At 41.9% G+C, this 14,338-nt stretch overlaps 2 protein-coding genes across 2 annotated transcripts; one reads left to right on the top strand and one right to left on the bottom strand.

Moving 5' to 3' along the window:
• Positions 1-4,376: 4,376 nt before the first annotated feature.
• On the top strand, positions 4,377-9,129 carry LOC139204680 (tyrosine-protein phosphatase non-receptor type substrate 1-like). The gene is made up of 6 exons (XM_070834636.1): positions 4,377-4,442; positions 5,251-5,556; positions 6,629-7,060; positions 8,568-8,654; positions 8,738-8,779; positions 8,948-9,129. Coding segments are annotated over exons 1-6 (924 nt in total). The 5' UTR covers positions 4,377-4,387; the 3' UTR covers positions 8,950-9,129.
• Positions 9,130-11,015: 1,886 nt separating this feature from the next.
• LOC139205532 (free fatty acid receptor 2) lies at positions 11,016-12,050 on the bottom strand. The gene has a single exon (XM_070835780.1). The coding sequence runs from the start codon at positions 12,048-12,050 to the stop codon at positions 11,040-11,042; it is 1,011 nt and encodes a 336-aa protein (XP_070691881.1). The 3' UTR covers positions 11,016-11,039.
• Positions 12,051-14,338: the final 2,288 nt, after the last annotated feature.

Below are 14,338 nucleotides of genomic sequence, written 5' to 3'. Positions count from 1 at the left end.
TTGTAAATAATTGGCACTTTTTGTTTTGGTTTTATTTATGTTTCCGTATCAGTGCAGGGTCATGACGTGGATTTTTGGAATAGGATTTGTAAAATACAGAGCTGTGTGCCTTTGCTGAGAAGAATTCGGAAAGGGCCGACTGTAGAATAGCTAAAGAAGTGTACAGAGGAGAAGGTCTAAATGTAGTGCTTTCTTCGCTATATATGTGGCAAGCTCAGGCTGTAACCTTCCCTACAACACCCTCCCTTACGTAGAACAGATCACGCACCGACTTTCAATTCAGAACGCAATGGTTAATCAATACATTCGACTGAATGGCTTTGGAATAGAGCAATTTCTCCCCAGCCTGCCTTACCAGGTCCCCAAAAGCTGAATTGATCAAGTGTCTATAGACCAGCCTTAGAACAGAGAGCATAATTCATCATGCCTGATACAAGACACCCCTAATTGCGCATCGATTTTAAGCCCTTCTCTGAAACTATTTGGGCAAGCTGTAATGTCAGCTCAGTAAACCATGTGTTCAGAGCCCCAGTTCAGATCCCGGCAGTAAGAAATTCATCATTTGTTTTTCTTGTCAAGGTAATCCATGCTGGTTTGTTGTTTGTCCTCCTACATAATATACATTAATGCTCCTTTTTTGTATTATTTGGTGGGTGCTTTAATGTTACATTATATTTTATGAACAATGACTGAGATGTAACCTGGATCATCATTGCTGTTGCCAACGCGAGCAGCTATTGACACTGTGTCTGGAGGCTTATGTCTGGATGTAAAATACACAAAGATAAGGTGTGAGCGAAACAAAAAACAGATTTTAATTTAATAGTGTGAGAAATTACAGTCATTGCAGCAGCAGAGTCAGTATACCAAAAGGATATGCTACGCGCAGTGACAAGTATATATGGACGATTATCATTGTTCTAAATCCCCTGTGCACGTCCTTAACAGCAACGCACTCCTAATTCCTATATATTATCCTAATTATCTATTGTTTACCAACTATCTACAGGCTCAGTCAGTTCTCATGGGCAAAGTCAACGTTGCAAGTCTATTAAGGCCCAGTACTTTTCCATTACCACAGCTAATGAGTGCATTACTATACAGCATGCCAGACAGGATTGTGAGGAGGAAAGTCTCCACAACAGTGAGCCTGAGGATGCTTCAGGTTTTTGGAAACGGTATCAGATGTGCTGATTTCAGTCATATAATAGTTACAAGATACAGGTGTGGGTGGAGATTAGTGTTCATTAATTACGATAGATAGATAGATAGATAGACAGATAGACAGATAGATAGATAGATAGATAGATAGATAGATAGATAGATAGATAGATAGATAGATAGATAGATAGATAGATAGATAGATAGATAGATAGATAGATAATGCAGAGCCGCCAGCCTCGCCCTCTTCCTCACCGCAGATGGCGTCTTGTCAATCCCTCACCTCTCTATGAACGGGCACGTCTGGCTAATTAACAGCGTGCTGCACTCCACCAGCTGAGCAACAGCAACGCTCGCGTGGACCAGGCAACACAATGGAGGCATCTCGCCCATCACGTCTCCCCTAGTCATTAAGTCGCCCACCTCACATCTCCAACATAGAAAGAGTCCCATTACTTGGCCTCTCTGAATCACCAGCCCACGCCTGGCATTTTCCTTGTCAATCAACCAAAGGGTAAATATTGGTTGTGGTGCTGAGAACTGACAGGGGAAACTTGGATTTCTTTCACAAGTGACAGCACCAACTGGTGTTTTTGTGCTGATTTATATTGCAGTTATGGATAGGTTAGGGATGCAGTGAAGTCACTGATGTGTGCTCAAGTGTCTTATTACCATGTACAGTGCGCTGGAGGCTGGGATACATGACAGGATGTATGATAGGGGCTGGTCATGTGATGTGTGCCTCAAGAGGGCAATAACAGTGAACAGACTGCAGGAACCGTCACTGCAGAGTAATGGAAAATGTCTCATTTGGAAACTAATAACAAATTTTACCAGAAGAAAACCCACCGTGTATAATTGAGGGAATGAGTTGGCTTAGGTTAGTGTCGAATGTGGAGCCCATCACTCTCTCTCTCTCTCTCTTTCTCTCTCTCTCCACACACACACACATACAGTTTCTTTCCTTCCTCCTGCCCTCCATTTCTTTTTCCGTGGAGATAACCTGTAAAAGTTGTGCCCTCCCACTCCTCAGTACACTAGGTTTGTTCATGTGTGTTTATGTGAGCGTGTGCACCTCTGTGTCTTCGTGCAAGTGCGTATTGAGCTCCACAAAATGAGTAATTCTTGGGGCTTCACATGCAAGCATCTAACAGTATGTGTGCATCTGCGCGCGCGCGCGTGTGTGTGTGTGTGTATTCTCTGAGCTGAACAGGGCAGGCATGTCTGGTTCTCTCACAACACCTGAACCCGAATTTCAGGCATTTGTTACATTTCTCAAGTTCGCATCAATGTAAACGCATAAGACAGAAAAAAAATGAAAAGGAACAAAACATTTGTCTTCCACCCCGACAGATGTTCAGTGCTGTGAAGAGATGATTGTACTTCTTCTTTTTGATTATTTAGTTGCTGAACTTGTCTTCTTTGACTTATTTTATTTTGTCTTTTTTTTTTTTTTTCAAAATCCATGAAGTGGAGTTAAAAATCCTATCAAGTGGAGGGAGACAAAAAAATAAAAGTTTTGTTTTTAACAGAACTCATTGCGTGTGGTTTGTCGCTGGAAGCGTGGCTCTCTGTTGGCCCCTGTGGTTGGAAAGGAGGTGAGGTCAGGAGAGTTGCTTCAGCTTGCTTTTTGCTTCCTGCTGAGTAAAGAGCCTCTGCCTTTTGTTGTATTTGCAGGTTTCTCTCAGGGTTGGTTTTTTAAAATCTCTAAATGTTCGCTTTGATCAGACACTGTCATAATAAATGGCTCGTATCAAATCGCTTGCCAACAAATTATATAAATGTGATTACTGGATGATAACTTCAGAGCAGAAATGATCTGTAGTCATTACCAATCATTAATATGAAAATGAGTCATTTTTAACGAGTTTGTCAGGGTCTATTTTGGTTCAAACTGGCTTGTTAAGTGGTTAATGTTACACAGAGGAGGAAACTCTCCACTTGTCCTCCTTGTGTCAATGACAAACATCTGTGTCCCCTCATCCTCAGCTACAACAGCTCCAGTTCACTCATTCAGCCTCTGGAAGCTCTTGTTGTAACAAAACACCAACAGCGTTCCCTTTGTTTAAATCTGTCCAGGGAGGATGAATTTATTTAGTCTAAACATGAAAAACTATCAAGCTGGATTCTACTGCAACTTGTGTGAAATAACATATAAATAACGATAATGTCTGTATGATAGTTCTGACAAATGTTCATCACACTGTGAAATGAAAAATAAGAATAAGCAAAAGTAGAATGAGAATTACAAAATATTACATATTACATTTCACTAGACACTAGACTTTGCATCAGCCGCACAAATGATACATTAAAATGTATTATTTGAGAAGTGCATACAGCTGGTGTATAAAAATAAGGGAGGTTTGAAAGGATGACACTGACTTTTACTAATACCGTGACCCAAAAATGATCATTTTAAAGGACAGTGTGAAACTAAAAAGTAAATGGTCAGTCAGTAATATAATCATTACCTCACCAAGGCCTGTCATTTTCGGCTTTTGAACTCATTTCCTGAGCCGTGCTCTATTTTTTGGAATAATTCTCTCTTGTAAAAATTCGATTTTGTTGTAGGTCGCATCTGTCGACCTACGAAACTGTTTTTACAGGGTGGATCCATGAATTTAGAGTGACAAGTTTTTGGAAGACATTTTTTTTTTTTTACCTCAAGTTGAACTCATGTGTCAAGTTTTAAACATGACTCTTTTGTATTTACTTCAGTGTTACGAGATCATTTTAAAGTAACACTTTATTAATAATAAGCACTTGTTTCTTAGATGCCTGGCCATAAATACAAACCTTCAGTAGCCTAAGGCATTTTGCAGAAACCTAATAACATGTAAGTACTGAAGATCAAAATACAAATCTTACAAATGAAATGGTTTTGATGATTGAAGGAGCCTCAGCCCTACTGTAGGGGGGAACAGAAACATGTAGAGATATGGCGGCAGCATGTGTTGTTCTCGTTGCGCTGTGGTTTCTGTCAGCGTGCAGACAGAGTGCCTATTTGTTTGCCAAGACACTGACATGTGTAGTTTTTTTCACCCCAACAGACTGAGATTCAGGTTTCTTTTGAAGACTGACCTATTAATGAACCATCAACTCAAACCATTGAGCGCAACAAAAAAAAGCTGACACCATCACATTTTAAAGCACCACAAGCCTCAGACTGAAGAGTGCCTGAGAAATTATTTCACTCAGCCTTGGAGTGGGGAGCAACGGCAGCATGGCAAAACTGCTTCATCTGTGTTCTCTTCTCTTGTTTGCAGGACGAGTACCAGGTCAGTCTGAATACAAGTCAGTCGTGCTACAAAATGTGTTGGCTTTGAAGAAACTGTCACCCAATGGTTTATTTATTGGTACTGAACGTCCTCCTTCACACTCGTCTTTTTCACAGTTTCTTTGAGTATCCTATTTAAAAAGCTTGAAATATCACTTTGTAATTAAATAACATATATTTTCATATATATTTACATAATGATTTACCATCTGTGACAGCAATCAATATTGACGCAATGAAACACAATATTATGCAATATATAATTTCTAAGGATGAAAAAAGAAACGATAGAATTGGCGCAACGCTTGCTACCATCACTTTTGTGTCGTCTCATCTTCTTTTTCATCTGTGCTCCAACTGTGAGCAACCAAGTGTTTTGCTTATCTTATCTACAGTATTCCATCGTCACACTTAATAATCACTTCATCACACTTACCTAGACAAGCAGTCGCTACACTCAAACAGAAATTCCAAAGCTGCTGAAATCTTTTGTACTGCAGTGTGTCTGCAAGAAGAGCATTAATAACAGCACTTGTTGTTAGGTGATGTTTATCACATTGGGAGCCGTTCAATAAATGTTTGTTTGTATGTAAAATTATACTAAATTGACTTCCAATTTTGTTCCCTTTGTCACCTTGGAGTTTTCTGTCTGATCGTCTTTGTCTGGCAAATCTCGCTCCCAGCTGTCATCCAAGCATGCTAAACACACAGTTAAAGTAATAGTGGTTGACCCGCAGACCCACTATGCACTTTTTAAAAGTTCTTTGTATGACACATTGTAATAATGGCTCTGTCTTTAGCCCTGACAGCCACCCCAGAGGGACTGAGGGTTAGACAGAATCCCTCCTCTCTCAGTGTGATGCGGGGTGAAACGGCAACCCTGTCCTGTCATTTCAAAGTGGAATCCCTCAAGTATGGGGTTCAGTGGTTCAAAATGAAGCCGGAAAAGCAGCTCATCCCAAAGTCACCCAGGCAGATCGTCGAGGAGAAGAATCAAACCTCCTCCCTGAAGATCACAGAGGTAGCACTGGAGGATTCTGGGTGGTATTACTGCGAGGTGAACGTCCTGCAGAAAGACCCAGAGTGCGGCAATGGCACCGAGCTGGTCGTCTTGGGTGAGAAACAAATAGCTCTTTTTTAGAAATTCATTAGGGCTGTTGTGCTTGGGTGATGTTACCATGTTGGTAATTATGTCTCATTTGTATCTTTTGTGCGCCAGAGCCACAGCGTTTAGTGTGAGGCAGCTCAATACAAGCGCCAGTGTGGACCATGCATCACCATAAAAGAAAGGGCCAGGCTCAATCTATAAAAATTCAAGTCATGTGAAATTCCCTTAGAGTTCATCTTTTTGCCTGAACAGTTTCATGACAGAGCTAGAAATAATCACCCCGGCACTATGCGCAGTGCCTTGTATCGATCTTGCCCAGGGAATTGAAACTCACCAGAAAACAAGGCAGGGAGGGATGGCCAAATTATTATGTGGAAATCCTTCATGCGGAAGAAAAGCTTCCTTTTGACTTTCTTTGATGCGTGGTCGCCTCCACCAAATAACAAATGACATCGTGTTTTTCCCCATTTTATTCTTGTTTAACAGTTGTTGTTTTTTTTCCCCAATTCACTTGTTTTCTTCCAGTTTTTACAATTCATTTAAAACCAATCGCCCTTTTGTTATGGCTAACATTTTGCAATGTTTTACTTAAATAATATACTGTGCAAATTGTGGTTTGCAGACATAAATGATAATAGTGGCAGAAGTCAGAGGAGATATCGTAGTAGTGACGGTGCCTGCAGGATAAGTCAGAGTAGCAATTTAGAAAGACAAGACTTTTCAGTCATGCAGGTTTTTTTATTTGTCATAGAGTGCATATTTTATGTTTATCATTTCTTTGTATTTTACATCCCTTACCTTCACGTCTCAGTGAGATTCACCAGTTTGCATTTTGTGCAGCCATATATATTTTGATTTGTCTATTCTTAAATTCAAACTCATCAACATATTTCCTCTTTTTAAATAAATGCCTTTCATCTTGATCCTTTTTGTGTTTTCCTCTATTATTTCCCCTCGATGTGTCGTGTGTGTGTTTGCCGCTGCAATCGCCCAATTTTGCAATCTTTACTATCACCTCATCACTCTGATTATCTTATCTAATGTGTTTACTATGTTTCTTACCTCATTTCCACTGCCAGCACCACCTTCTGCTCCCAAAATTTACCTCCAGATCCCCCCGGACCCGGTTACTGGTCAGTGGGCTCTTCTCTGCCTCACTGGGGGATTCCACCCCAGCAAGCTCACCCTCACCTGGACCTACCAGAGCAGAGCAGCCGATATCGATCACTTGTCAGTCACCAACTGCACCCTTCCTGCAATCAACCCTCACGGTAATCTGTCTGAACACCCGGCTGATGGAGCACTGCTGTCCTCAGATTGGTTGGTGAACTCCATGCCCCCCAGCCAACCGAAGTGTTTCCAGGTGACGGACAACCACAGCCAGGAAGTGTTCCTGTACAGTGTGTTTTTCCTCCCACTGAAGCAGTCTTTGGACACAGGAATTACCTTCACGTGTTGGGTGCAGGACCATCCTGCCATGAGCGCGGCTCTGACTGCCTCCTTCACTTGGGGTAAATAAATACAGAGAATCAATTCATTTCCCTGATATGACAATTTAATACTGTAGAAATTCACCAAGTAGGCACTAAAGAGCTTAACATTTGTAACTTTTCTTTTAAATGTATCCTATATGTCATAAAATAACAACTGAACTCCATATTTATGGCTAGTTTGAGACATCATGTTTTTCCTCAGTCAGTGTGGTGTGACAGATGGCTCTAAATATTGTAACCCACTATTTGCCATAGAGCAGGAGCCTGCCAGAGGTATGAATCACTGCTGTGACAAATGTAGAGTACATGGCATTGGAATTTTAATAAAAACAACAACACCTAGTTGCTGAATTTAACTAAAATTGACCTTGAATATGAACCCCGAATTGACTTCAGCTGAAGACATTATTAGCTAACCTTTAGCGTCCGCCTGCCATTAGCCTGCTGAAATACTCCTCGGACATTGACTTTCTCCCTGAAGCTGCAATGACAGATTCTAGGCTACTTTGAAGTTAGCAACAGTTGCTAGTTTACACCTCTAGCAGTTATGGAGCAGCATTAGAATTCATTTAGAGTCGGATTTCTGGCCTCCTGACCAATATAAGTCCAGTAGTCACTTTCCCTTTAGCTCTGCTACGGTCTCCTGAGGGAAATATCTGACTCTTAAACTGCAGTATGTTCTTATGTTATTCACCAACCTTGTCTGTCTGCTGTGTGGTGCTGGACGGGTAGTGCACAACTGATTTATTGGTGATTTTGCCGAAGATCAAAAGTGATATAAAAAAAGATGCATGATGTGTCTGCAAATGCCCACAATCAGAGCGGTGATTTGCAGGTCAGAAAACGGAAACCATGAGCTGAAAGATGCTAAAAAGCTCATGAGAGCTGCAGATAATTTTACCTGGATTCCTCACTGCAGATGACCCCTTGCACAGTAGTCTAATTTATTATTAGAATGAAAATATTGACAGGAGCAGCTCTAGGTTTTTATGTACACAGGCTTGTACCTTTGACTTTTAATCAAACAACCAAATATTTCATAGTGCAGTTGCTCATCTGTAGTGCTGTAGTGCTTCATCCAGGAGCTTTTCATGCCTATTCACACCTTGGAAAAACTCCAGTGGTTAGGGGAGCCTTTTACTTCTGGAACAACACAACACCTCTTTCCCCTCTGCTGTTGGTCTTTAGTTAACTTCTTTCCAAATAACACGGTCTGTGCTGCCTCAGAGTTCAGGGTCTCATAGAACACAAGTCATTTGCTCAGTGTTTGCCCTACTTGACTGTTAATGTGGGTCAGACATCGATCATTCCAAGGCAACAGATTGCCTGCAATACTGCATACTTCAACAAATTAATGATTTTCCCAATCAATGTTTAAACACCTCTCCTCCCACGGAGGAGGCGACTGTCCATCAACCAAAGCCAGTTCAACCTTCCTGATTTAATTCTGCCGTGCTCAATAACATGATAAGTCAGTGCTAATCAGTGTTTGCCTTTTTTTTCCCCCCATCGCTCTACATTCCAGATGCCTCCCCTAACGAATTGATTGCACACTTGAATATTCTCAAGATGTGTTTCCTCTCTGCAATGACAGTAGTATTTTTATTGGAAGGTGAGTAAGTAAACCTCTTAGCAGGAATTTCAGGAAGTTGTTAAAAAAACAATATTTAATTTCGGTGATCTTGCTCTCCACAGCAGTCAAACATTTCTGCCTGCAGGGAAAATTATGTCTGCCATGTGAGTATACTACTCTCCTCTGCCTTTGGCAAACACATCCTGTGCACACACACGCACAGGCATACAAGCTCGCACGGGGCTGTTTTGCTTACTGCCTTATCCCCGTAACTTATCACACATAGTTAGAGGAATTCAGCAGTGACTCAGCAACCAATTATTATTTTCCAGGAAAAACAAAATGAAATAAGTGAGAAAATAAACCAACGGGTCTTCAGCGAGGCTCATTGCAGCAGGCCAGCCTTTGACAAACAACATCACGCAAGTCAAGTGGAGAGTCATCACAGGAGAATGAACAAATTCTGATTTAACAGTTAATTCTGCTCAACGAGTAAATGTTGTATAACCACCTCACCACCACCCCAAACCCACTCCCCGCCATGTTCGATTTTTGAAACGAATCTGCCATTTTTAAACCTCTCGCTGTATATTCTCTTTGGCTTTCACATCCTGTGCTGTATATCATTGACGCAATGTCAATTTCCTTCAGCACATCAAAGCTGTTTATCTCTGTAACTCTTTATCGCTGTGGTGTGCTGACTAACGTGTTTTTGGATTTGCTCATTGTGTTAGTGGCTGCTAGTCCACACATCTTCGTCATTCACTCGGGTCTGTGTGTCAAAATGAATGCTTCATGCATGATCCACCTGTCAAACAGATACAGTGATCAGCTCAACCTCCGCGGAGGCCTAATCCTCACAAAACAGGATTACAGTGGATGCCAGCGCTTGCTTATGTGATAGCATTGTTTACGCGTGCAGTGTGCGGGGTGAGATCTTGATTCACATGTTGGAAGTTCATTTTAAATGCAGGCCTGCCCACACTGCCAAGAGCACCAAATGGTGCCGATAATAATGACCATTAAAATTAGAGCAAGATGATGTATCTACGGCATAACCAGATTAGTGATGTCAAAACATGCTTTTTTCTGTTCAATAAACTCTCTATTGCTCATACTTAATCCTCATTTTTTATTTCATATTGCTTTAATGAATTTCATTATATATGAAAATATATACATTTCATACAACATGGCTACTGATCTGGCGATCACATCTAAATCAGTGCAATACGGGGAATATTCACATGCAATATTCACATTTGTTCCTGTCTCTGTCAAAAACAAATTACTCCTTATCTCTCCTCCTTCACGTCTACACACACAAACACAATCACCTTGTACCTGACTGCTGCTCATGCAAAACAATCTCTTGTCACGAATGACGTAAATGTATTGTTATATCATTTGCACATGAAAACAGTGTACCTGTGGATTGTCTGCTCACACACATGTATAGACACACACGCACACACAGACGCATACAGATCACTCAGATTCAGATTCAGAGAAGATCACTTGTTACCTGACTGCTTTACAAAAGAAGTTATGAGGCATTACTTGCGTAAAATATATGATTTGTGTATGAAAATAGTGCTTCTGTATTTTGTCCTACATATTTGTAACCCTGTTGTAAAGCTCTCAGACACATTACATGTTTTTATACATATATTCATAAATGAATGTTACTTTAGTACCAGATATGGTTTAAATATGGATTTGCATGTCATATGACATATAACTTTTATTAATCAAATCAAAGGATTAACACAAAACTGAGAAAATTAAAATCTGCACAAGAGTGCTTATAGCCACGTGAGGCAATATACACAAATATATATTCACATGAAAAGCAAACTGTATGTCAGCTGCACACTATGCAGGCTGCTGCAAGGTTGATTCTTCTTTCACACGTCACACTTCACAGTTCTCTTTTTTAACCACAACATCTGGTATAATGAGCATGCTGTCACAAACAGGTGACACCTCCTGCATATGGCCAAAGCTGGTAGGAGAGCTTTATCTCCTATTGCGCAGAGATGACGTCCGAAGCTGTTGCTCAGATATCCATTTTGTTGCCGTCTCTGCCGCGGACCTCCGCAGCACCTGCAACTGGATTCGTGGACCTCCTGTGACGTCCTGACGTAATGTAACAATGTTCATTTGTGTTTCATTTGAATGTTAGCCCGTCTCTGTGGCTTTACACTTGACACTGCAGAAAAAAAAAAACTGAGAGGCCCACCAAGACAGTCCGAGCATATCTTATCTTGTCTTGTTTTCAAATATGCAGTTCGACCGAGAGTCACGGCACTGTGTCGTTTTCTTATGTGTAAAAACATACACATGGTATTAATTTCCTGCTTCCAGGGATGAAGAAATAACAAATTAGTGAAGGCAGCAGCTCACAGCGTCCTTTCAGTCAGCTTAGATAGCATTGATCTCCTCTTGTTTGTGTTCCTTATCTGTTGCAGTCTTGTTAATTGCCCCCCACAAGGCCCAGAGCATGTGACAGGACATGCACCTGTTTAGACGACTCTTAACCCCTTCCATCACACTACCCACAGTCCCTCTCACAGCGGAGGAGGAGAAGTAGAAAATAAGAGGGTCTAGACAAGCATTAAAGGTGCTGCACAGTAGGGCCTTGTCTCTCCAGTCGGGACTTCTCCATGTGATAATACCAACAATATGCGAGATGTTATAGGGGCCAAAACATAAAGCGAACACCAGCAGTGTTCCTAAAGCCATGCCAATGGCCCGCAGGCGCCGGCGTCGGCCAATGTGCTGCAACTTGGACAGAATTCTGATGAAGTTGATGTAGCAGAAACTGCAAATCAGGAAAGGAATGCAGAAAAGTACCACACAGAGCTCCAGACGCACTGGCAGGAGAACGCTCAGCTGAGCCTCCGTGAAATTTTCATAACACACCTCCAACTTGGCAGAGCTGGCCGAGTCATTTTGGTCTGAGGTGGTATTCGGAGGGTGTCCAGGGGTGATAAAGGGCACGATGAACACAATGCTCAGGTTGATGAAGGAGAAAATCCAGAAGAAGATGCTGGCGGCGACAGCGTACGCAGGTCGCCGTTTCAGAGTGTGCTGGATAGGGAAGGCCACGCCCAGGTAGCGCTCTACGCTGACCGCCGTGAGGAAGAAGGTGCTGTTGTAGATGGTCATGTAGAAGATGAAGCCAGACAGCGGGCAGAGGGGGTAGGGCATTTCCCAGAGCATGTTGTTCATCACTTCCTGCATCTTGAAGGGCAGGAAGAGGAGAAAGAGGAGGTCAGAGATGGTGAGGTTCAGGAGCAGGATGTCAATCGGTGTGGGTTTCTGCCTCACTTTCTTGCAGAAAGTGTAGAAGGCGAGGACGTTGGCCGGGAAGCCCAGCACAAAGGTAATGATGTAGACAGACAGACATAGTCCAGTGTGGCACTCCTGCATGGTGGCCTTGCTGTAAGTCAGCCAGTCAGCCAGTCAGTCAGGGATCGAGATGTGTCACATAATGTCCTTGACTCTGGAGAGAATGAATACACCGCAGCACAGGGAGGTTTGATGTCAGCCAGTCAGAACCGCGGGAGACGAAGGCTTCTTATTGGGTCAACGGCCTGGAACAAACCCGGGGAGACAGCGTGGTTTTCCTGTCCCCGCCGATAAACCAACGCTCATCGTTTCCTCGAGTGCTTTGAGCTCTACTGATAAGAGAGAATGGAAAGAGATTACCACACTACACAGCACAGTATTTTGACCTACTGTCCATTTGACACTTGGTTTAAGAGAGCACTGCTATACTTTTTATACATTAAATTCGAGTCTACAAGCTGAAAGACCACAGGAGGAAGCCAGAGATAAACTCTAATTCCTTTTTTTTTCTGTATTCTCTCTTAATTTCTTGCTGTATCCCTACTTCAGAAATTATTGTTCAGCTGAATTATCTCTTAATGAGGAGCCACTGTTTTGGTCTGGCACATGGGTTTGTATACAAACCGTAATACTGTGTTATTGCTTCGTCTGCATCGTAAATACAGTACTACGATGCCTTTATCATTAACTCCCAGACCCTGCTCTCAGTATATGCACAAATCCTGGACATGTTGTGATAATGATGACCCTCATAAACATAATGACTTAACTACACTGGGGAAATGAGTGTCCCATAGCTTTAGCTGGCACGGATTCACAGCACGCTGTTGTCATCAAAACAATATCTGTATCTAATTTGTGCATCTCATTACAAAGGACATACAAGATAAGCAATGACGGAAAATGGTAGAATCTGAAAAATAAATACAAAGACAACACACGAAAAGCGAGCTTCTTACCCTGCATGAGCTGAAAACAAAAAGTGAACATGTATGAAAGAAGCTCAACTCTCACAGTCCAGTGACAAAACAGAGGAGACGTTTTTTATACTGTCCTCCAGAGGAATGTGACGAAATCAAAGAAGTGCCGCCAATTTAGGCAAGCTGAAGACTTCCTCCTCGTCTGTGTGTCTTTGTGGTTTGTCAATTCACAAGTGTGATATTTTTGTAAAGCAGCTACCTTGAAAAAGGAGTAATTGTGGCTTACCGTATTCCACTGCGTGCTTCTTGGCACACCCACATGTGGTGATTGCTCAACTTTTTTATTTGATCTCCTCTTTTCACCAGCCTTCAGTTCCTACCTGCTGTCGCCTGGCACGTCCCCCTATTTACATGATAATCTAAACATCCAGCACAGATAATAGAAATTATTATTAGGGAGATACTGCTGCAATTTATCTCCCACGCTCGCCACACATGGTTTCCGTGGTAACAACTGGCCTTTTTGCAATTTGAGTGGCGCGGAGGGTCTCTGCAGGACTGTCTGATTGTAGGTTATTAAATCATTTTTAGTTATCCATTCCCACTGCTTCTACGTGGACGCCTCTTTATTATGTGAAGGAGAGAAAAGGCATTTGACACAAAAGAGATGACCTGTTGCCGGAGCGGTCCCTCCCTCCCCAACATGTGGTGAAGGCAGCGGGGCCAGCTATATGGTTATCCAAACAGAGGCCTGTTGTTTGGATAGCCATATACTGTACACAGTAATAAAAAGCCATGACTAGTGCTTCATTCAGAGAAGACTGATGAGTCTCATTGTAAGACCAGCAGCCAGGGATGTTAGAGATTAGTGCCCCTTTTTGTGTTTACCACCTAATATTTTAACAAAAGAGTCAAGTTTCTCTTGAACAGGTGAAGCAGGTCAAAGCGCAGGTAGTCATGGTTAATTTCACAAAGTGAGAAAAATGAGCGTTTGAAGTCGTAATGACTCAGAGGTGTACAAAGAGTCCTTTTGATGTTGCTTAATGTATGTAAATCAGTCTGAGGCACTTTCACTTGAGCTTAAACACTTGATTCTCATGTGGGAGTTTTGGATATTTTGTTACCGTCTGACGTTGCTCCTTATTAGATGTTTGTCTCCTTTGCCGTGTCAGTCACTTCTTACTCCTGCTATTGATCTTATTTAAAACCATTTTTTTCAACTTCCTACATGCCTCCAAGCCCCTTCTAAGTTGAAGGAAATGTTTGAGTTTCAGGCAACGTGTGTTTCTGTCTGCAATCAACACATTTGGATTCCAAATAAGAATTTGCATGATCACATCATATTATGCAAGCTGGTGTTCTCCACTGTGACAGCTGGTTTTACAGAATTTTACAGAATGACATCAGGGATTTTCTAAGATGCCATTTGAGCACAACCTCTACTGTAAC

This window comes from Pempheris klunzingeri, chromosome 8 (genome assembly GCF_042242105.1).
Source record: "Pempheris klunzingeri isolate RE-2024b chromosome 8, fPemKlu1.hap1, whole genome shotgun sequence".
NCBI classification, from domain to species: Eukaryota; Metazoa; Chordata; class Actinopteri; order Acropomatiformes; family Pempheridae; genus Pempheris; species Pempheris klunzingeri.
Note: the sequence above shows the minus strand (reverse complement) of the source record. Positions and strands in the feature narration are given on the sequence as shown.